The following is a 24,136-nucleotide window of genomic DNA, read 5'->3' on the forward strand; positions in this document are numbered from 1 at the left end:
TTATCAGAATGTGGACCTTTTTGGATTTTAGAAGCTATAGAAATTAAAAATGTAAAACAGGAAATACATTAGGATCGCTGTTATTGTTTACATTCCTCAAAATGGTCTATAAAGGGCCAAAAAGCCAACTTGATTGAGGGCTGTGGGCCGAATACATACCAAACCATATAAATTTGCCATGGGTAATTTCCTAATATATTTGGTAACATTTAACAACAACTAGAATACATTACTTTAAATGATGTTAATTAATTCAGTAACATTTTAAAGGTTTTATACTGAACTTATTACAGTAAAAACATAAACAATCCCATTTATAACACAATGGAGTTCAATGCTGAATACACTAGTCAAGCTTCTCCTGCCTTTAACTTGATTGGCTTGCAGGTGTATTGTGCATTGTCTTCTATCTGTCAAGCGACAGTATTTACATTTAGAAGTCTGATTCATTTACAATATTTAATTGAATCATTTAATTTCAGGTGGCTTTTTTTGTAGCTCACCAATAAAACAAATAACAAAAGGTTACGTTAAATTTGAAATGACAATCTCTGTCAAGGCATTCGCCCCAACCACCTTCCCATTATTCTCCATCTCTTTTCAGACGGGATGGTTGGCCAAATCAAAGGCTGCCATGCACCAACTTTGGCCCGCAGGCCCTACTTTGGGCAGTTCTGCTGCAACCAACATTTATTTTTAGTTTTGGATTTCAGTGGCTTTATGGTATAGAAAATATCTCCAAAATATCTTCTTTTGTCTTTAACAGTAGAAAGAAACTCATAAAGGTTTGAAACTAATAATATGTGAGAAAATAGTAAGTAAATATTAATTATTGAACTATTTCTTTAAGAAGCTACTAAGAAGGAAGCTAAATACAATAATAATAATAATTCTTTACATTTTTATAGCACTTTTCTGGGCACTCAAAGCTCTTTACATATAGGGGGGAATCTCCTCATTATATTCTTATGTAAAACTTTAAAGTCATAAATTACTATCAAAGTTTTCATCTCAATGTTTTTAAATGAGCTTTAATACAGTGATATAAGAGCACCTCCACACTAGAAAGAGGAAAACACATTGCCTGTAACTTTAAACTGGGGGTGTTACATTACTTGGGTCAAAGACTCAGTCCTCAAACAGACACTCCAGCTATGACTTCCTAAATATCCTGCTGAAGTCAACTTTCACTCCAGCACGAACAATTGTAACCAATGGAGATTCCAATCTTCACTGTTGATGCATTTACAAAAGTACCTTTCAAGGGTAATCCTGCAGCAGTTTGTCTTTTAGAGAATGTAAGTACCACAGTTTCTTATCGCTTAGATGTATTAGCCTGTCTTAGTTACAATGTCATATTAAACTGTTGACACGTGTTTCTCAATGATACGTTTAGGATCTGCAAGATGATATTAAACAGAGCATTGCTGCAGAGATGAATTTATCAGAGACGGCTTTCATCACAAAACACAACTCGGTGGACTTTTCCTCAGGTATTGTGTTGTTGCTAACTGCAAAACTCAAATAGCTCTGATTAACATGTGTCTGCTGTTGTTGGTGTTATGTATTTTAAAAGGTTCAAGGTTTGGATTACGCTGGTTTACCCCAAAAAGTGAGATTGCACTATGTGGACATGCAACATTGGCCTCATCAGCAGTGCTCTTTTACCTTAAAAGTAAGAAACGCTTGGGGTGTAACGGATCACAAGAGTCACAGTTCAGATCATATTACAGTTTGTGAGTCACAGATCGGGGCATTAGATCAGTGCAATAGGGGGGTGGGGTGGAATATAATATGGTAAAAACTAAAGTCATGACATAAAAAATAAGCTAATTTGCAATAGACAAATTCCCTTTCAAGTCTGTTCACTGGAGGCCATATTTGCAATGCCTCAGGGCAACTATTTCAGGCATAAAAGACCAAGTCCTGTGTAAATGAATGGTGTAATAGTGAAAACTGCTTGACAAAATAACAGTTAAGTGACACATTTCAAATCAGCTACAAAAGCTGGCATAAATTGTGTTCCTTATACAGAATGTGTACATATTAGGTTGATCTGGCAAAGACACTTGGCAGTCTCGGGTTTCTATGATGCCAGAGCTTCTCAAACAGCTGAAATGACACAATGACTTTACCTATTGACAACTGGCTCCTTTATATAGACTGCAGGGTGTATTTTGCAATATTGCTTTTCATAATACTAGTAAACTGATTTGGTATATCCAAAATATTTGGTGTAGGACAAATAAAACTGACTAAAAATACAACATGAACAAACTTGTCTTATATGTTTGTCTAATATTCATGTATAACAAAATATAAAATGACACTGAAGGGAATAATTCACCCAATATTTAACATTCACTGTTAATACTTACCCTCAAGTCATCTAAAATGTAGCTGACATTTCATCATCAGTGAAGGATTACAGAAGATCTTTCTGAAACTGTGGTCCTTGGTGATTCGTAAAATGCAACAGCTACTAGCAAACAGTCCTGATCACCTCAACAGCCTGGAACGCAAGCTTCCTGTTGCATAATTATGAATATTTAAGAGGAACCTGTAAAAAAAATAAGCATTTCCAATTGAGATCTTGCAATCATAACTTTACTAACAGCAGAAAGCAGATAAGCACAATGAACAGTTTTGATGAATGTGTCCTTAATAAGACCTGAGCACTAGTGGTGCAAGAACGCCACTGGTGTTTTTAACAATTGGGTTTTTGCGGATTCTCTCATGATTGGAATTTTATCATAATTTTGTATATATTTGTTCTTTTCAAGCCTTGCATGAATGTTCACTTCTTGCTAAATAATTATTTAAGGGCTTTTATCCGCTAGAATCCAAAGTTAACGTATTCCGGTGGCCAAAAAAGCTTAATGCACTGCAATTTAAGAAAGCACTTGCAATTACAAAAAACAACAGCAAATAAAGAAACGATCTTGGTCACAACACTTGCAAATATCCACGTAACACAATGGAAATGTTTCTAGGGGACTCAAACCCATGACGGATCCTGAGATATGGATGTGTTATTATGCCATGACTGTTGCTCAGTAAAGTTGTTGGTGGTCTTTAAAAGGTGAGTTGTTTTTGTTTATTTTAATATACTGATTACACGACATAATAACATATCCATATCTCAGCAGGGTTCATCATGTTTTTGGGTCCCCGAAAAAAGTTTTTGGGTCCCCTTTCCGTTGTGTTACGTGGATATTTACAAGTGTTGTGACTTCAGTTGTTTGTGTTGTTGCCAATTTGCACCACGTGTGCTGTCAAATTGATGAAGCTCGTTTCTTTATTTGCTGGTGTTTTTTTGTAAATGCATGTGCTTTATTAAGTTGCAGCGCGTTAAGCTCTCTCGGTTACTGTAGCTAATATGATATCCACAACACATACATCAGGTGAATCTCTGTTCCACTTCAGATGAAACATTTGCCATTTTTTTTACAACATGAGTATGATTGTTTTGCACATGTGTATTTCAGAGTCCATCACACTGTGTGTGTGTGTGTGTGTGTGTGTGTGTGTGCGTGTGCGTGCGTGTGCGTGTGTGTGCGTGTGTGTGTGTGTGTGTGTGTGTGTGTGTGTGTGTGTGTAAGAGAGAGAGATTATTTATATTTTATTTTTATTAATTATAATATACATATTTTTTCACTACTACTACCATCTATTGTGTGTACTGTTTTTTAATTATATGTATGTTACTTTTTATGTGAACTATAAATGCTTTGGCAATACATTTGTAACATTTGTCATGTCAATAAAGCAACTTTGAATTTGAATTTGACAGAGAGAGAGGGAGAGGGAGAGGCCATGTCCGCACAAACGAGAGGGTGCTCGCTGCAGAGCCACTGAGCTCACCTTCAACGAGGGGGAGCTTGAGCTCCAGCTCCTCCTCATATAAGCTGTTTTAATGCGTACACCTACCCCGCCCCTAATCCAAACCCAGTGACCTCACTTGTAGAAGAAGTGCAGCAAGGAGGAGCTGGAGCTCTACCTCCCCTTTGCTGGAGCTCAGCTCTGCCCATGTGGTTTTGCATAGTACCACATAATACATACATGAGTATTTTTATAAATGGAGGTTTTCCCACATTAGTTTTTTTTTTTTTAAACACAAAAACACACTGTGATGCAGTGTCAAGGGCATGCTGAACCAGCAGGTGGCAATAAAAACCTTTTATGCTGTATTCACACCAAATGCAGAATGAGGCATTCATTTTTTTATTGTTGCAAAAAGTTCAGGGAACAATCAACATCACCAGGCATGTTTACCATTAAAATAAAGTAAATAGATTAAAATTGTTACAACTGCAACAAGGAGCAGTACAAAAGACCTACATCAAAGGAAAAAAACATTATAACAATAAATATTCTGGAAATGAAGAAAAGAGAGCTTCAGTTAATTTACTTTGTTTTCTGAAGTATTTGAAGCTCTGAGCCACTTTCCCAACCTCAGAAAGAAAACATCTAAAAGAGGGTCTGCACTTTTTACACTTACAACAATAAATATGATATTTAACCAATAGTAAAATAAAGTTCACAACAACGGAGAAAGAAAATGTAAATCACCTTTGTAAAATAAAATATCTTCTAGAACAATATGGGGGAGGGGGGGGGGGGTGGTGGGCTGATATCATCTTTAATGAAAGCCAAGTATGGATGTCAAACCAGAATTTAAAAGTAAATTCACAAGAAACAAATAAGTGATCAAGTGTTTCTGGAAGATTTGAGCTGAAGCTACACTTGTTAACATCAAAGTTAAATCTTTTTTGAATAAACTCATTCACAGGATATATCCTAAATAAAATTCTGTAATGAGTTTCCTTAACCTTAGGTGCTACAGGATATTTAAGATAAAAGGTAAAAGCTTTGTCCTCTACTAAGGGTTCAACAACTCCTAGATGATAACACTTATAATCACCCATAATAATGCATTTAAAGTCTTTGTAAAAAAGCTTGTTGTTACATTTACTATCGAAAATATCAACATTTGATATTTTTAAAGACAGAAGAGAAGTTACTAGTGTACATGGGGGATCTAAATAATTACTTTGAATTAACCCAAACAAAGCAATAGGTATAGCTTCACAAATTTTAGTATAACCTTTATCTGTGATTCTAACTCTATATTTATTTAAAAATTCAAAAATTCAGTAGCAGTCCATTTTCATCTAACAAATCATTAATAAATATAATGCCTTTATTGTACCAGTCACTTTTAAACCATGATTTTTCTGTTAATAATAACAGCCCTATTATTCTAAAAAGTGGATTTATGGGGGGGGGGGGGAATTATGGGTAAATATAATTTTCCAAAAAAGTAGTGCTTGCTTATGAAAATTAGACAGCTTCAATGGAAGTTTTGAACAATCATAATCACATACAAATTCAAGGCCACTGATTTTTTTTGAACAAATTGTTTGAGATATGATACCATATTGAATAAGGCTTAGCTAAACACTCTTTTAACCATTTTAACTCAAAAAGTGCTAAGAAGAGATTCAAAATGGATAGCTTTCAAACCTCCATACTCATACTCATTGACCATATGATTCTTATGTAAATAATGTTTTAGTTTTCCAAATAAATTTAAATAATATTGAATTTATAGATTTAACTATTTTAGGAGGAGTATATAAAGGATAAGTTGAATTAAGCATTCATGCAAGTGAGTTGCATAGAAAGTCAATGTCTTGTTCGAAAATGTTTGTGTGGGCAAATCCTGAGAGAGAGCAGACTAACATAAGATGCAGATTGTCAGTGCAGAGCACATTAATATTCATGACCATTCCAAATATGGTCATAGCCAGTAGCTTTTCACTCTAGGAGTAATTTCTGTGGCTATAAATGGGCATATAAAACTGTTTCAGGAGAGTTTTTGAATTTTAAGCCAATATGTAGATATCAGAGAACTATTTAACATCTTGAACCATTGCTCTATGGCAGTGTTTCCCAACCCTGTTCCTGAAGGCACACCAACAGTACACATTTTCAACCTCTCCCTAATCAAACACACCTGAATCAACTTATCAGAACATCAGAAGAGACTCCAACACCTGAAGTTAATGGGTCAGAAAAGGGAGACATCCAAAATATGTACTGTTGGTGTGCCTCCAGGAACAGGGTTGGAAAACACTGCTCTATGGCACCTTTAATATCATTTGCAGCATTCATGATGAAGCAGAGTAGGATTCAACTTTGCAATTAATGCATCCTGGATGTTGTGGTGTGATTTGTTCAATCAGGATCCGTTACACCCCTAAGAAGCACTGGTTTTCCATTAATCTTTTAACAGTGGTAACAGACTGTGACCATACTAAACTCGCAATATCATCACAGAAAACGTCAACCCTGTTGTGGTGTTTGAGACTATGAGTGGGGAGCTTTATGTGCGTCAGCATGAAGACTCAATAATAATGGACTTCCCTTTAAACAAACCACAGCCACAGGTATGACAAAAACACATCTTGTAGACACAAAACTAATACGGTTTCTCAAAATTAAGTAGTCAGCTTTGGTCTGAACATATTGATTTACTTGCAGGACCCACATGAAAACATGGATATTTTGAAGGTACCTGCCAAGTTTAAGTGTGACAGTAGTTGAGTTATTTTTTGTTGATGTTGTTTGCAGTATTTTGCATTGTCAGGCTGCTGTAGGAGATTTACCCATTGAGGACGTGTGCTACAGTCCAGCCATGAGGATACTGATGGTTCGTCTGGCTGACACATGTGACAGGTATTTGTGGATATTGCTGAGATAATTAATGTGAATAGATGAGCAAAAGACAAGCAGCTCAAAAACTATTACAATTTGTATGTTAAGTATTTCAAATATTTTTATAACAGCATTCAATTAGTGATGCAGTTATAGACCTGTTTTATATTGGTAATAAATCTCTAAAAATGTTTCTTATCTAAGCAAATTCTGCAAGGTTGCTGTGTGTTGTTATTGGCAGGTCTGAACTTATATCTTTGAGTCCTGTAGCAGAAGCTTTACTTAAAAGCGATTCCACTGGAAAAACAAAAGGTGTCCTTGTTACAATAAAAGGAACTTCAAATGCACAGCCTGCATATGACTTCTACTCCCGTTTATTTGCTCCATGGTTTGGAATCTTTGAAGATCCAGTTTGTGGTGAGTTGAAATGATCACAATTTAGAAACCTACTAACATGAGAAAAAATTATGCACAATTTTCCACATGTGAATTAATGTAAAGTGATGAATTTAAATTGGTTACAGCTGAATTGCAAAATGATAGCTTGATAAATACCATATGAATTTGTTCATGCTTTAAATGACTAACAGTTATTTCTAACAGGGTCTGCGCATACACTTCTTGCTGCCTACTGGTCTGAAAAGCTGAATAAAAAGAAAATGTTGGGTAAAAACCTTTTCCCCTTTATCAAAATCCACATCTAAAGAAACCACAGATCCGTACAATTCATTTTGTTAAGGTTTTCTGCAATTTGTGATTCATGTTTTTATTTTCCCCTGTTTATTTATGCTTTTGAATTGCATTACGGACCTGGATCTTTCTTAAAACAACTTTTAATCTTCAAAACATTTTTAATTGGTAAAAGTGATCTATTGTGTAGGTTGGTGTTGTATATTATGGTACAAAAGCTTGTAATAAACTGCCAGTACATTTTCTGTTTTAAAGACTTATTTCGCTATATATTATTTCTTATAAATTATATTATTTCAAACTACTAAAATAAAAGTCACTTTGACAAATGCAGAGTTCAATTTTTAACATCAAAAGTCAACAGAGTAGAGAATAAGGCCCCATAATGCAATTCACAACCATAAATAAATGAAACGCTTATAAATCACAGAATGTGGAAACTGTAAATTAACAGATTATTTTTTACAGTAATCTACTTAAAAACTTCTCAAATAATGAATAAAAGGTACACAATTCTTCTGCTTTATCCAGCTTACCAGTGCTCCAGTCGTGGAGGGGAACTAGAGCTGGAAGTGAGAGATGATGGTCGAGTAAACATCATTGGTCGGGCACAAATCATTCTTCAGGGAACTCTTAAAATATAGCAAGTCTAGTATTTGAATCTTTAATAGATTAATAAGAATGAAAGACAAGTCCAAAGTCTAATCCAAAATCTGCAATCCAATGTTTTATTAACTTATTGCCACTTGAGTGCAAAACACAATAAATCTATTACCTTTTAGACTATATTAATGTTTTATACAGTGCTGGGCACAGATTAAACTCGATTAATCGCATCCAAAATAAACGTTTGTTTTGACATAATATATGTTTATGTATTATATATACGTATATATATGTATGTATATATATGTATGTATATATATATATATATATGTATATATATATATATATATATATATATATATATATATATATATATATATATATATATATGTATATATACACATGCATAAAAAACTACACAAAAAATGTTGTTGCATAGATAATTAAGTTTATAAACAATCTAATCAATATATAATCTAAATATAAATGAACATTTTCTCAAATATATGCATGCATGTGTGCATTTAAATATTGATAATAAATATACACAGTACACACACATATATCAAATTAAAAACTTTTATTTTGGATGCAAATAATCGTGATTTTTGCCCAGCACTAGTATTATTCTTTTTATGCACACATTCTTTCAGCTTGTGAATACATTGGTGTTGGGTAACACATTGGCCATTAACTTTCACTGGAGGAGAAGGGGTTAAATATAACAAATAATTGTGTGTACAAATATTATCATTGATACATTTTTGAGCCTCACACTATATTAAGACTGAGTTTGTGTAATGGCAAAATAATTGAATTGAATTGCAAAAAGTACAATTTACATCAAACCCAATTTATGCAAATAATGTTTTGCTGGACAAATATCAGTGGAAAGCTTATAGGATATTTATCTGATAACAGCCACACTTTTCTCCAGCAAATCAATTTACCCTTAATTTATCTCTTTAAAGAGATCCAATAAGACTGGATGTAAGGTACAGTAATGATTTCATTTTGGAGAAGAATATGAATAGCTTTAATGTGAATCTTGGTATTCCTTGTAAAACAAATTTTACCAACATAAGATTTAGTAATATCAAAAGACACTGTATCTGGTCTTTATCAATACCTCTAAATATTGGGACCTGAAGGATTTGAACCAATAACCATGTTGAAACCTCTTGTTTGGGTAATTGACATTTTGTAATAATGGAAGAATTAATTTTAAGAAAAGAGTATTTCATTGTCGTATGACTGACTCACCAATTTAATATTGTCAAACCAATTCTTTTAATAAAGGGATTTGTGTTTGTACCGAATGTTTCTATTATTTCAAATGTAATAGAGATGCGGGGAGAAATTATGCATGTACATAATTAAATTTATTTTTAAATTAATTTATTTCCTCACAATTCTACACACAATACCCCATAATGACAATGTGAAAAAAGATTTTTTGAAATTGTTGCAAATTTATTAAAACTAAAAAACCTGAAAAGTCACAAGTACATAAGTATTCACAGCCTTTGCTCAATACTTTGTTGACGCACCTTTGGCAGCAATTACAGCCTCGAGTCTTTTTGAATATGATGCCACAAGCTTGGCACACCTGTCTTTGGGAATTTTTGCCCATTCCTCTTTGCAGTACCTCTCAAGCTCTATCAGTTTGGATGAGAAGCGACGATGTACAGCCATTTTTAGATCTTTCCGGAGATGTTCAATAGGATTTAGGTCTGGGCTCTGGCTGGGCAACTCAAGGACATTCACCGAGTTGTTGTGAAGCCACTCCATTGATATTTTGGTGGTGTGCTTTAGGTCATTGTCCTGCTGGAAGATGAACTGTCGCCCCAGTCTGAGGTCAGGAGCAGGTTTTCATTCAGGATGTCTCTGTACATTGCTACATTCATCTTTCCCTCTATCCTGACTAGTCTTCCAGTTTCTGCTGCTGAAAAACATCCCCACAGCATGATGCTGCCACCACCATGCCTCACTGTTGGAATGGCATTAGCCTGGTGATGAGCTGTGCCTGATTTTCTCCAAACGTAACGCCTGGCATTCACTCCAAAGAGTTCAATTTTAGTCTCAGCAAACCAGAGAATTTTGTTTCTTATGGTCTGAGAGTCCTTCAAATGCCTTTTGGCAAATTCCAGGTGGGGAGTGACTTTCATCTGGCCATACCATACAGGCCTGATTGGTGGATTGCTGCACAGATGGTTGTCCTTCTGTAAGGTTTTTCTCTCTCCACAGAAGAACGCTGGAGCTCTGACAGTGTGACCATCGGGTTATTGATCACCTCCCTGAATAAGGCCCTTCTCCCCGATCAGCTTAGATGGCTGGCCAGCTCTAGGAAGAGTCCTGGTGGTTCTAAAAATCTTCCACTTACGAATGATGGAGGCCACTATGCTCATTGGAACTTTCAGAGTAGCAGAAATTTTTCTGTGACCTTGCCAGCCTTGTGCCTCGAGACAGTTCTGTCTCTGATGTCTACAGACAATTCCTTTGTCTTCATGCTTGATTTGTGCTTTGACATGCACTGTCAACCCTGGGACCATATATAGACATGTGTATGTCTAATCAAATCATGAAATCAACTGAATTTACCACAGGTATACTCCAACTCCAAGCTGCTGAAACATCTCAAGAATGATCAGTGGAGGCAGAATGTACCTGAGCTCAATTTAGAGCTTTGCGACAAAGGTTGTGAATACTTATGTACATGCGATTTTTTTTTTTTTTTAAATAAACAATTTTAAAACTTTAAAAATTTCAAAAAATGTTTTTTCACATTTTCATTCTGGGACATTGTGTGTAGAATTTTGAGGAAATAAATGAATTTAATCCATTTTGGAATAAGGATGAAACAAAAAAAATGTGGAAAAAGTGAAGCGTTATGAATACTTTCCGGATGCACTGTATGTTGATGACCAAGATAGGGACACTTGTTTGTGAAATGCATACAACTTAACTGGACTTTAGTCTATATAATTGCACATCATAGTTGTAAAATGTTATTTGACATGTGACAACGTTTTTGATAGTCTACAGCTAATCAATGTGTTGGATTCTGGAGTGCATTAAAGTTCTTATATCATTAGTGATGAATAATATATAGGCCCAAATTTATATTATAATATATAGGCCATTATTTATAATATCACTTAAAAAAATAGAAGCCAGATGATCAGTGATCACAGTGCATGCCAAATGATTTGGTAATTGTAAGAAATAAGGTGGAGTCATGGTGGTGCAGTGGGTAGCACGATCACCTCACAGCAAGAACGTCACTTGTTCGAGCCTCAGCTGGGTCAGTTGGCATTTCTGTGTGGAGTTTGCATGTTCTCCCTGTGTTCACGTGAGTTTCCTCCGGGTGCAGCGTAAAACATATGCTGGACATGTTGGCGATTCATTTCGCCGTGGCAACCCCTGATTATTAAAGGGATTAAGCCGAAAAGAAAATGAATGTAAGAAATAATCCCAAAAGCTAGACTGTGAAAACCACATAACAAAAGCACATATAACCTATAACACCATAAAACAGGTTCAGCAGCTGAAACAAGCAGCAGGTAGGCATAAGGTTACCTGTTTCTCAAAGTTGCCACGCCCTTAATTATGCAGTATTTTAAGGCTTAATAAAAATAAACCGATGAGTTATAAAAAAATTAATCCCAGTCAGATTTGTCATGAAGGGTATTTTAGGTATATACACCAAATTTATTTTATACCTGGCTGGAACAAGTTTTTTTTCAGCTGTAAAGTTGGGCATTTTAACATGGGGAGGATTTTTTTGTTTGTTTTTTTTTTTTTGGAACCAGTCTCAAGCAGTACAGTAGATTGGATTGGAATTTCAGTCACTATAGCTTCATGAAGTCGTCAGTCTGGGAGGTTGCCGCTTGGGGACTGAAGCTGTCAAACTGACGTCAACAGAGAATGATCGCCAGTCAGAACGCAAGCAAATGGTCAGACTTTGATTGAGTTGACTTTTTTAGTGGATTAACTTGCACAGCTTAATTGTTAATTTGGTATATGCCTATTAAGTCTAACAAATTTTCAAATACTGCTCTAAAACATACCTAAAGGTTACTAGAAAAAAAGACTAGAGAGCTGAAAAGCTGTAATGCAGATTCCACTCTTTACTGTTGATGCTTTTACTAGTTTACCTTTTAAAGGTAATCCTGCTGCAGTTTGTCTTTTAGAGAATGTAAGTACAGTTTTTTGTTGACTAGTTTTGTATTGCTTAAATATTTTAAAATACAATCTCTTAGGACATCCTATAATGATTTTTTAAAAGTTTCACTGTTATACATTTAGGATCTGCAAGATGATATTAAACAGAGCATTGCTGCAGAGATGAATTTATCAGAGACGGCTTTCATCACAAAACACAACTCTGTGGACTTTTCCTCAGGTAATTTGCTGTTGCTAGCTGAACTAATCAAACAATTTAAACACGGTAACATAAGTCTGCTTTTTGTTTTGATCTATTTTAAAAGGTTCAAGATTTGGATTACGTTGGTTTAGCCCAAAAAATGAGGTTGCCCTATGTGGACATGCAACACTGGCCTCTGCAGCAGTGCTCTTTTACCTTAAAAGTAAGAAATCGCAAGATTGCTGTGGATTAAAGTTTTAACGATGATAATGGACTGTCACTTTTATAAACTCACAATATCATCACAGAAAATGCCAACCCTGTTGTGGTATTTGAGACTAGGAGTGGAGAGCTTTATGTGCGTCAACATGAAGACTCAATAATAATGGACCTCCCTTTAAATAAACCACAGCTGCAGGTATGACAACAAAACCGATACTGTACAGGATTGCAGTAGCTGGTTTTGTCTTAACTTGCTTTGCTTGTTTTTCTTGAAGGATCAACAAAAAATCAAGGATCTTCTGAAGGTAAAAATGGCATGTGTGTATATTTTTTAAATATTTCCCAAATGATGTTTAACAGAGCAAGAAAACTTTCACAGTATGTCTGATAATATTGTTTCTTCTGGAGAAAGTCTTATTTGTTTTATTTTGGCTAGAATAAAAGCAGTTATTAATTTTTTAAACACCATTTTAACTTGCCTAATTACCCTATCCTGCCTACTTAACCTAATTAACTTAGTTAAGCCTTTAAATGTCACTTTAAGCTGTATAGAAGTGTCTTGAAAAATATCTAGTCAAATATTATGTGCTGTCATCATGGCAAAGATAAAATAAATCAGTTGTTAGAAATATGGTATTGCATCTATTATGTTTAGAACCTCTCTGTCAAACAGCAATTGGATAAAAAAAAAAATAAACAGGGGGGCTAATAATTCTGACTTCAACTGTATATATATATATATATATATATATATATATATATATATATATATATATATATATATATATATATATATATATATATATATATATAAAAATGTATATATGTATATGTATATGTATATGTATATGTGCTGTTTGCTGTATTTTGTCATGCATGCAGGTGGTTGTAGGAGATTTACCCATTGATGACGTGTGCTTCAGTCCACCCATGAAATGCCTGATGATTTGTCTGGCTGACTCATGTGACAGGTACTGCTGGACATTCAGAAGAATCTGAAAATCTGCAAAAAGCTTAGACCCATTCAGTCATCTATTACAACATGATGACATATGGCATTAGTGGTTTGGTTTAGGAGACCAGTCACCTCTGAGTAGTACGAAAATAGCCCAATGGATTTGGTGGGTGGAATGTGCTTCCTTTACAGTGAGTAAGGTTTAATTATGAAGTTACAAGTGAGCCCAATTGCACACTCAAGGTCAGGGAGAAGGCCTTGTTGGTTATGCTGTACTTGCCCACCTGGACTCAGGTGACCGTTCCCCTAGGCAGAACCCATAAGTGTTAGGCATGGGAAGATTCCCAAATTCTGTCTGTGCATAGGTAAAAATAAAGTTAACAATCTGTTTAAAAGAGTGCATCGGAAACAAGTTAGAATTTAAATCCCAATGCATCATGCCTAACATCAATGAAAACTAATTAATGTGCAATACTTTTATTGTTTAGAAGTGACTACTAATCTGTGGCCAATAATTGAGATGTAAATTGGTGCATCGGAGAGTGCATTGCTTAGCAGCATCAGATGCCATGGGAGCATTAACTGCACATTGAAATTAGTGCAGTTTGCTTCGCATTTTCCATCTGTTATGTCAACAGTTCCTAAACAAAATCTGTCATCACAACTGCTGCATGAACATGACACATCACAACACTACGAAGACCTGAAAAGAAGCTGGTCATCATCAATCAATCGAGTCACCATGAGAAATAGCAAAAATATTTGTGCTGTTTAATGTATTAGGTGAGTCGACGAGCACGGCTCTGCTAATACAGACTAAACAGACAGAGTAAATAAGCATTTTGCTAAAATATTTGTTGTTGATATTAAATATGCCTTCTGTAGCATTTTACACCTATTTTTACCAACACAGGCTCATTCTGAACATGTACCCCTTGTACTCTCTGGAGATTGCGATTTGTGAACATGTACCCCTTGTACTCTCTGGAGATTGTGATTTGTTTAGCCAGAGCTACGTATGGCTGCATTTCATCTTTAAAGGTCCCGTGAATTGCTATTAAAATACACATTTTTATTTAATGTTTGATGTAATCTCAACTGAAACACGAAGAGAACGTGGGACATAAAGTAGCTCCTCCCCTTTAAAAAAAAACAGCCAACAGCGTTGTGTTTGATCACCGCTCTGCCAGTGAGAGTGGTTGAGCTCAAGTGCATCAAGTAAGAACCAAATGAGAAGCATTTTGAAGGAGGCGGGGCATTCGTGAAAACAATTGCATACAAACGTACCTCCAGAGACATATTTGGCACTCTCAAGAAATGTATATAGAGTTATGTATTCAGAATGAGTCTGTGTTGATTTTTTTTTACTATTATTAACATTTTTTAGCAATTTTCAATAACTGTGTTACAACATGATTACATAGCCAAATAGTAAGTTACAGAAAATTATTTGACTCAAACAATAATATCAAATAAGTGACCTTGACTACCATGTACTAACTTTAAAATATAAACAATGTACTTAATGTGTTCATAATAATGTATTACAAAACTGCTGATATTAAGGTGGAATTCGGGTAAGGTCAGTGAAAGCTTTGGTTGTACGGGTAGGCCTAAGAGTAGGTAAAAGTGTAAGGGATAGTCAACAGTGTAATTATAAATGTAAATTTAGACATTAATTACAAATGTAAATACATGCATAAGTATTTAATCAATCATAAGTACAATGTAAAAACATCTATTTACACAATAAGTACAGTGGGTATAGAAAAGAATCAGCCCCTTTCAAAATAATTACATTTTGTTTCATTGTAGCCTGAAATGAAGACAGACACAGTTTTGTTTTATCTAGGTGTAATTATTCAGTACAATGTATAACATCCATGTAAAAGATATAACACCAACATGTGAGAAAACAATTAGCAAGCATAAAACAGAATCACTCAGTTGTGAAAAAGTTCACCCCCCTCCTAAAAATGACTTGTAAACTCAATCAGGTGTAGCTAATCACCTTCTTAAAGACACACAACACCATTTCACTTTCATTGGTGGTCAATTTGATCAGCTCAGCATGAAAAAAAGCTTTATTGTAGCATTTCAACCCTAGGTAGTGCAACTGAAGCAAACCATCAACTATGGGTGGCGAGGCTTTGTCAAAAGATCTCCAGGATAAAGTTGTGGCCAGGCACAAGTCAGGGGATGGATACAAACACATTTCAAATGCTTTATCAATGCTAGAAGCACAGTGAAGTCCATTATTAAAAAGTGGAAGGTATTTGGTACAACACAGACCCTCCCTGGATCAGGACGTCGCTCCAAACTGGATAAAAGAGCCAGGAGGAAACTGGTCAGAGAGGCAACCAAGAGGCCTACGACAACGCTGAAGCAGTTGCAGGAATTTATTTCAAAGGGTGGTCAGTGTGTGCATGTGACAACAATATCAAAAGTTCTCCACAAATGTGGCTTGTATGGGAGCATTGCAATAAAAAAGCCTCTTCTATAGAAAAGCAACATAAAGTCACGACTGAACTTTGCCAAAAGATTTCGAGAAGATTCCGAGGCCATGAGGAAAAAAGCGTTATGGTCAGATGAGACTAAATTTGAATTATTTGGCCTCAACGCCAAACGATATGTCTGGGGGAAATCCAATGCAGCTCACCATCCAAATAACACCATTCCTACTATAAAACATGGAGGTGGAAATATCTTGTTATGGTGCTGTTTCTCAGCAGCAGGAACTAGAGCACTTGTCAGGATAGAAGGAAAAATAGACGAGGCAAAATACTGACAAATTCTTGAGGAAAATTTGCTGCCCTCTGCCAAAAAAATTATCAATGGGAAGAAGGTTAACCTTCCAACATGACAACGACCCGAAGCACACAGCAAAACTGACCACACAGTGGTTAAAGGAGAAGAAGGTGAATGTTCTGGCATGGCCAAGTCAAAGTCCAGACTTAAACCCCATTGAAAATCTGTGGAATGGCTTGAAGACTGCAGTCCACAAATAAAAATTTCAGAATTTTGAGCAGACATAAACATCAATGATATACAAACAAAAACAATTTATGCCTGCTTAACCCTCAAGCAACTGGATAACTGTGCCTAATCATCAAACATTAGTAAACAAAAGCCAAATCTTTCACTTGAACCTAAGTAGAACAGCTTTTCAATGAGTGAATCCTACTTTGCAGTGAAGTAGGGAGTGTGCTAACACCTGACACCAATCACGATTCAACTGCCAAAGTGGTTTTTATGTCATCAACACTCCTTCATTCTGACTGTTGCCCATCTGTGACAGTATGAACTCAGCCAGAGAAAAATGTGTCAGTCAGCCAAAAGGGTTTTGTAGAGTTGAGACAACTCTGTCCCATTACTTTCACATCAAGACTGAGCTGACAGCTCCACATTTAGCCGGAATCCACCCAAAACTGCTTGCTATCTGGGGAGTCTTTAATTTACTGTATAGTTGACTATGCATCGAAATGTGTATCGTATCCCTACTGAAAAAAACAGCTTAAACCAGCCTAGGCTGGTTGGTTGGTTTTAGCTGGTTGACCAGCCTGGTTTTAGAGGGGTTTTGGCCATTTCCAGGCTGGTTTCCAGCCATTTCCAGCCTGGTCTTAGCTGGTCAGGATGGAAAATGACCAGGTAAAACCAGCTTGACCAGCCTAGCCAGGCTGGGAGCCCAGCCAAGACCAGCTATATTCATCTTAAACTAGGCTGGTCAAGTTGGTTTTAGCTGGATTAAGCTGGTCATTTTGGTCAAATGGTTGGAAGCCAGCCTGGAAATGGCCAAAACCCCTCTAAAACCAGCCAACCAGCCTAGGCTGGTTTAAGCTGGATTTTTCAGCAGGGATCAACATCAAGTTTGACGTGCACATCCCTTATAAGGACGTATGACTTAATCTCTCTGTCCTTTCTTTAGGTTGCATATAACCAAGATGTTTGGGTCACGCTTTATTTTGATGGTCCGTTTGTTGAATTTAGGTTACATTGCATCTACTGTACATGCCAACTAATTCTCATTAGATTATATGTAGACTGTTAGGGTTGGGGTTTGGGTTAGTGTAAGTTGACATGTACTTGCAAAGTTTCTTATAGTCAGTTAAATGTCTGTTGAAGGAGCATATCAACAGATATTAAGCAGACAGTCTACTAATACTCAAACGGACCATCAATATAAAGTGTTACCGATGTTTGTTCATGGCATTGTATTTAAAGACAATAAAGTAAGGAATAATGTAAATTGATTAACAGAAGAAGACCAGTTTATTGAAATCTAGAAGATCTGTTTAAAAAAATCTCTATATACTGTTTATCGCTAATTATATGCTAGTAACAATTCAAATGTGTTTTTAGAGTAACAATCTGCCAGAGAAAAGTTTTAGATTTTTCTTAATTCTTGATTTTTTTTCTTTTGTATCTTATCCAAATTATGCAAGGTGGTTTGACTAGTGTTGTTGGCAGGTCTGAACTTACATCATTGAGTCCTGTAGCAGAAGCTCTAATTAAAAGTGAAACTACAGGGAAAATTAAAGCCGTCATTGTCACAATAAAAGGAGCTCCAAATGCCCAGCCTGGATATGACTTCTACTCCCGTGTCTTTGCTCCTTGGTTTGGAGTCCCAGAAGATCCAGTGTGTGGTGAGTTGAAATATGAGTAGGATAAACTTTTTATCCAATAAGAAAAAATGTATAATATCCATAAACTATGATGGAAACACATTTACTGAATCAATACCAGCATGCACATATAAAAGATATGTGATTTTGTTTAACAGATCATAGAAATTGGTACAATAAACAGCATTAATGTTCAAAACCAGCAGAGCGACCACATTGCAAAACTTTTGAAATGTTGTTTGCTTATTCTAAAATCCCTTAGCCAAAGCCCTTCATCAAAGTGCTTCAGTATTATTTTCCCAAAACTGTCTTAAGAGGCTGTACTCCCAAAGAGTGGTCTTGCACCTCATCTTCTGAGGCACAAGTAATTTATTATAAAAGAAAATAGACTCATGGTGGCTTCTCATTATGAAGCAAAATACATTTTACTCAATGATATTTGGTGCCAGTTTTAGCAAGTGACGATTTTGTTCTCCACTCTGTGCTTTATTCACTTTATTTGATATTCAAGCCTGATCTCACGAGAAAACGTAAGTATTTTACGTTTTGTCAGTTTAGTGGCTAATTCGTACAAATTCGTACGAGTTCATTCATAAGAAATTGTACGATTTTAAAAAGGAGGTGTGGCACCTAACCCCACCCCTAAACCCAACCGTCATTGGGGCATGAGCAAATCGTACTAAATCGTACGAATTAGCCACTAAATCAAAAAGTTATGAATTGCCGTGAGATTGTGTTGGATATTCCAGCTTAAATTGCACCCCTGGATGGAAACATTCACTGTAAAAAATGCAGGGTTCCACACAATTCATTCATGTTGTCTCAACACAAATTGATTAAGTTAACTCTTTTAACAAATTTTTGTGGATTGAACATAAAAAATTAAGTTGTCCCAATGAAATCTGAAGAATTGTGTTGCTTTAGCTCATTTTAAATAAGTAGTTTGAATGAACAAAAAATATATATATATTTTTTTGAGTGTAGCTAGGGATAGCTAGTCCTCATAATACATTTAATTAATGCCTCAAAAGACTAACAATTATTTCTTAAAGGGTCTGCACACACAATTCTCGCTGGATACTGGTCTGAAAAGCTGAATAAAAAGAAAATGTTCGGTAAGGATTTTTTTTCTTCTTTATAAGAAATTTGTACATACTTTTCTCCTAAGGTAGGACTATTAATCTCTTCTGTTTTTCCAGCTTACCAGTGCTCCTGTCGTGGAGGGGAGCTGGAGCTGGAAGTGAGAGATGATGGTCGAGTAAACATCAGTGGTCGGGCACAAATCATTCTTCGGGGAACTTTTCAAATCTAGTCAAGTCGCACAAACCTACTCATTGAATCTGTTTATAGTTGTAAAGATGGCTAAATCTCTCCATAATATCAGACCCTGAGAACTGTTATGGAATTCTATGCAGCAAGACCAGTAGAATTGTCATGCAATAAAACAATAAACTTTCTAATCTGAAAAGAAGATCAGCTAGGAAACCAGTTGTTCAACTCGATCTCGATCACCCATTCTGAACCCCTCCCCCCTCTCTCTGCCCTTTACTTCACCTTCTCCACCAGAGTAGGTGATGTCCAAGTTTTTAATATGGTGTATCTTATGGATCTATACTTTTTCCTTTCATGTTTGCTATCATTTTAAATGTGTGATTTTGTTAAAGTGGTCTTAATTTTACAATAGTCACTTGTTTCTGTCGATCTGGGTTTTGGCTTTGATACGATCTCTGCCAGATACTCCACTCCAGATTAAACAGACCAGACAAGGGTTTTTGTGAAGTTTAATTGTCTTGAATTCATGATCTTTTGTACTGAGTTGAGTATTTAAGGGAAAGGTGCACATTTTGGGATTTTGTTGCCAGGATATTTCATTTCAGTGTGTGAGTCTCTGAGCTCTGCATCAAGACTTATATCCAGCAACATATTTCTACATGGTCAGGTATCCATCTCTAACTCTCTATCTTTTTTGAGTAAATGATGTTGTACATTTCTGAATCTGCTTTTTATTTTTTGATTCTGTAATTGGCATGATAATTGACACTTTTACTTCAAAATAAAGTGTTAGGTTTTGATCAATTCTGGATTCTCCTGAAATTATTTTATCCAGTAGAATATGTGGAGGCTGGTGTTACCTTGATACTGTGTACATATCCAATCAAATCGCATGAGACGGTATGGAGCAGTCGGCTCTTCAGCTCGGAGGCTATTCAATTTCTGGTTATTGCTGATTTAGCAAGTTGTATGAAAATTACCTACAATTTTAGTATAAGTGAGCAGGAGGCAACTGGAGTAATCGGATATTAGTTAACCCTACATCCTCTGAATGAAAAATCCTGTTTGTGAGAAACACGCAAACCCAGGGTGTGTGGTTTTGGGTCCCTTATGAACGTATAATTGAAGACTATGGGATCAGATATAAATTGATTCTTGAATGATCAATGTGATCCATTCCTAATTAAAAGTACTGTCTAAATTTGATGGTCACTGAAAATTGGAGTCAGATTAAATTCAGAGCTGAAAACAAATATAATTTTTAATAATTACAATTTTAGAAGTGTTAAAAAAGGCTTACTTACATTTAACCTTCGACTTAAACCTGAAATTTGAAGTCTGTACCTTTAACATGAGCCGTAATAACTTTAGGGTCAAAGTCTAACTTGACCAAATACTGCTCTGAAACAGAAGTAAAAGGTACTAGAAAAAGCCTGGAGAGCTGAAAAGCTGTGACCAATGGAGATCCCAATCTTTACTGTTGATGCTTTTACTAGTTTACCTTTTAAAGGTAATCCTGCTGCAGTTTGTCTTTTAGAGAATGTAAGTACTACAGTTTTATGTTGACTAGTTTTGTATTGCATAACATTTTTAAGCTGTATGTTAGAATGTCCTATAATCATTTTTTAAGTTTCACTGTGATACGTTTAGGATCTGCAAGATGATATTAAACAGAGCATTGCTGCAGAGATGAATTTATCAGAGACTGCTTTCATCACAAAACATAACTCAGTGGATTTTTCCTCAGGTATTTTGTTGTTGTTAACTGAAATACTCACTGAACATCTTAACACTTTAACATCTCTGCTTTTTGTTTGTTGTTTCTTTAAAGGTTCAAGATTTGGATTACGCTGGTTTACTCCAAAAACTGAGGTTGCACTATGTGGACATGCAACACTGGCCTCTGCAGCAGTGCTCTTTTACCTTAAAAGTAAGAAACACTAGAAGGGTAACGAATCAAAATAGACATAGTTCATCACATTATCAAATATGATCATATTAAATATGATTATGTGTGAAGTGTTTTGGTAAATCAATTTATTTATTTTTTGGTGTAGCCTGTCACAAATTAATAAAAAAAAAAGCAAAATAAAATAAAGAGTGAGTCCAGTATGTGAGTCTTGTATTCAGGTACAGAAAAGCAATTAAATCTAACACAACATAATTCTGATTCTTAAATTGTGTTGTGTGGTTCAAGGATCAACTGTGATCCATTACACCACTTAGAAATGCTTGTGTTTGCATTAATGATTTAACAATGATACTGGACTGTGACCATATTAAACTCACTATATCATCACAGAAAATGCCAACCCTGTTGTGGTGTTTGAGACTATGAGTGGAGAGCTTTATGTGCGTCAACATAAAGACTCAATAATAATGGACTTCCCTTTAAACAAACCACAGCCACAGGTACAACAAAAACACATCTTGTAGACTCAAAATGGTTTTGATCTTAATTCACTGAGCTTTGTGTTTATAACTTGCAGGACCAGCATAAAATCAAGGGTTTTCTGAAGGTAGCACTGTTAATTATTATTCAGTTTTTTAGATGACATAAGAGACTTGTGGTTTGCTCTATTTTGTTTTGCATTCTCAGGCTGTTGTTGGAGATTTACCCATTGAGGACGTGTGCTACAGTCCAGCCCTGAGGTGGCTGATGATTCGTCTGGCTGACTCATGTGACAGGTACTGATGGACATTCAGAAGAATTTGTGAAACATAGAAAAAAGTTTACTTCCCTTTCAGCCATCTTGTACAGTCTTGTCATACCACATTGGTTGTTCTGTCTAGGAGACCAATCTCTTAGTATGAAAACAGACCAGTGAAACTGGTGAGTGGAATCTACATGTGAGTGTATGTAGGTGCATATTAGTGCTGCCAGATAATGGAAACACATCTGACATTGCAATATTTTGTTTTTCTGTGACATTCCAAAATGAATACAATTTGACCAGATGGCTTAAGTAGCTGTACTCAGAAAGCATCCATTTATTTTAGATTGATTGGGATGATTCTGTAGGGGAGTTAATCATACATAAAATATAGCAAACAAACTACAAGCATAGATAAATACAATATAGCATTAATAGATCACAAAAACACTTTTTAAAGCTGTACCCCCAATGGTGGAATGGCCCAAGAGTATGTGGACATTTCCCTTTGGAGGTTTCCCTTGAGGAGGGATGTTTATTCTCAGGGATGGGAAACCAACCATTTGGCTCTCCTTTGACGGATATTCTTAGTCCAATTGCATCGCTTTCTTAACATTCTTTTGTTTTTGTTTTAGCTGTATCCCTTGTACACTGAAGAAGGGAATAGAGAGAAAAAATTCTCTGTGACAGAGATCTTACACAAATCTGATGTGACTGTATGCCAGCCTCTTTATATTATTGCTGTTACTATTTTTTATTCCAGTTGCTGTTTGGTTTATTTTTTACCATAGTAATTATGTGCAGTTGGAGTGTTGTTGGAATGTGGTGGTTATTGTCTAATAATTTGTTGTAGAATTTATTCGTAATAATGTGCAATGGTGCCAAACGAGTCTCTATTCAGGGGAATCTAATATAATCTCATATACCTCTTTGTCCAGAGGAGTGACTTTGCAGATTGTAATTGCCAACTTTTTTGGGCTGTTTTCATACTAGTCAGATTTGGTCTGGGCTCCTTGGTAGAACGATGATCTATGACATTATGGCATTTCGCGAATCATATGTAGTACATTTCAAGAGCAACAATCAACCAGAGACAAAAATTTATAGTAGGCTATAAGTAACCAAAAACATTGAGATTTTTCTTTTGTTTCTTATCAAAATTATGCAAGTTGGTTGACTTGTGTTGTTGGCAGGTCTAAATTCACATCTTTGAGTCCCATAGCTGAAGATCTACTGAAAAGTGAAACTACAGGGGAAATTAAATCCGTCATTGTCACAATAAAAGGAGCTCCAAATGTACAGCCTGGATATGACTTCTACTCCCGTTTCTTTGCTCCTTGGTATGGAGTCGCTGAAGATCCAGTGTGTGGTGGGTTGAAATGATTCATTAATTCATCAACAAAACAGGACATGGAAAATGCAGATTTTTTTTCCCATGTGAATGTAATGGCATGAGATTACAAGTGAAATACACAATGATAGCTTGTCCTTTTAATATCAAATAAATGTAATTAATGCTTTTAAAGACTAACATTTATTTCTAAAAGGGTCTGCACACACAATTCTTGCTGCATACTGGTCTGAAAAGCTGAATAAAAAGAAAATGTTGGGTAAAAATCTTTTTCTATCTTTATTCGAATCCAAATCTATGATGAGTTCATACGAGTTTAAGTTTTTTCTTAAAAACAAAATTAATCAAACGTATATTTTTAGTATTTTAAATAATCTTCTGTTTTTCCAGCCTACCAGTGCTCCAGTCGTGGAGGGGAACTGGATCTTGAAGTGAGAGACGATGGTCGAGTAAACATCAGTGGTCGGGCACAAATCATTCTTCAGGGAACTCTTAAAGTCTAGTCAAGTCGTGCAAACCTACTCATTGAATCTGTTAATGCTTTAATGTTGATTATAAGCCGTTTCTTTCCTAATGAAGAGCTGCAAACTTATATTTCATTCATTTAATGGCTACTTGTGTGCCGAAATGCAATAAAATATTTGATCGTAGAAGCCTATATCAATGTTTTCTGTCATT

The 24,136-nt window shown here is 35.6% G+C and overlaps 3 protein-coding genes across 4 annotated transcripts; all 3 read left to right on the plus strand.

Annotated features, from left to right (window-relative positions):
- Window positions 1–1,120: 1,120 nt before the first annotated feature.
- Window positions 1,121–8,266, plus strand: LOC130239394 (phenazine biosynthesis-like domain-containing protein). 2 transcript variants are annotated; one of them, XM_056470551.1, is made up of 9 exons: window positions 1,121–1,298; window positions 1,397–1,493; window positions 1,577–1,675; window positions 6,343–6,452; window positions 6,547–6,576; window positions 6,653–6,741; window positions 6,962–7,137; window positions 7,324–7,386; window positions 7,942–8,266. In XM_056470551.1, exons 1-9 carry the CDS (start codon window positions 1,215–1,217, stop codon window positions 8,052–8,054), a joined length of 861 nt encoding a protein of 286 aa, XP_056326526.1. In that variant the 5' UTR covers window positions 1,121–1,214; the 3' UTR covers window positions 8,055–8,266. The 2 variants fall into 2 exon arrangements, with proteins under 2 accessions (XP_056326526.1, XP_056326527.1); XM_056470552.1 differs by lacking the exon at window positions 1,577–1,675.
- A 3,572-nt stretch (window positions 8,267–11,838) lies between these two features.
- LOC130239396 (phenazine biosynthesis-like domain-containing protein) lies at window positions 11,839–20,257 on the plus strand. The gene is made up of 9 exons (XM_056470554.1): window positions 11,839–12,214; window positions 12,325–12,421; window positions 12,507–12,605; window positions 12,691–12,800; window positions 12,880–12,909; window positions 13,487–13,575; window positions 18,027–18,202; window positions 19,234–19,296; window positions 19,381–20,257. The coding sequence occupies exons 1-9, from the start codon at window positions 12,131–12,133 to the stop codon at window positions 19,491–19,493; spliced, it is 861 nt and encodes a 286-aa protein (XP_056326529.1). The 5' UTR covers window positions 11,839–12,130; the 3' UTR covers window positions 19,494–20,257.
- A 604-nt stretch (window positions 20,258–20,861) lies between these two features.
- LOC130239395 (phenazine biosynthesis-like domain-containing protein) lies at window positions 20,862–24,116 on the plus strand. Its single transcript, XM_056470553.1, has 9 exons — window positions 20,862–20,995; window positions 21,104–21,200; window positions 21,285–21,383; window positions 21,756–21,865; window positions 21,943–21,972; window positions 22,053–22,141; window positions 23,301–23,476; window positions 23,655–23,717; window positions 23,849–24,116. The coding sequence occupies exons 1-9, from the start codon at window positions 20,912–20,914 to the stop codon at window positions 23,959–23,961; spliced, it is 861 nt and encodes a 286-aa protein (XP_056326528.1). The 5' UTR covers window positions 20,862–20,911; the 3' UTR covers window positions 23,962–24,116.
- Window positions 24,117–24,136: the final 20 nt, after the last annotated feature.

This window comes from Danio aesculapii, chromosome 13, assembly GCF_903798145.1.
Source record: "Danio aesculapii chromosome 13, fDanAes4.1, whole genome shotgun sequence".
Taxonomy (NCBI): domain Eukaryota; kingdom Metazoa; phylum Chordata; class Actinopteri; order Cypriniformes; family Danionidae; genus Danio; species Danio aesculapii.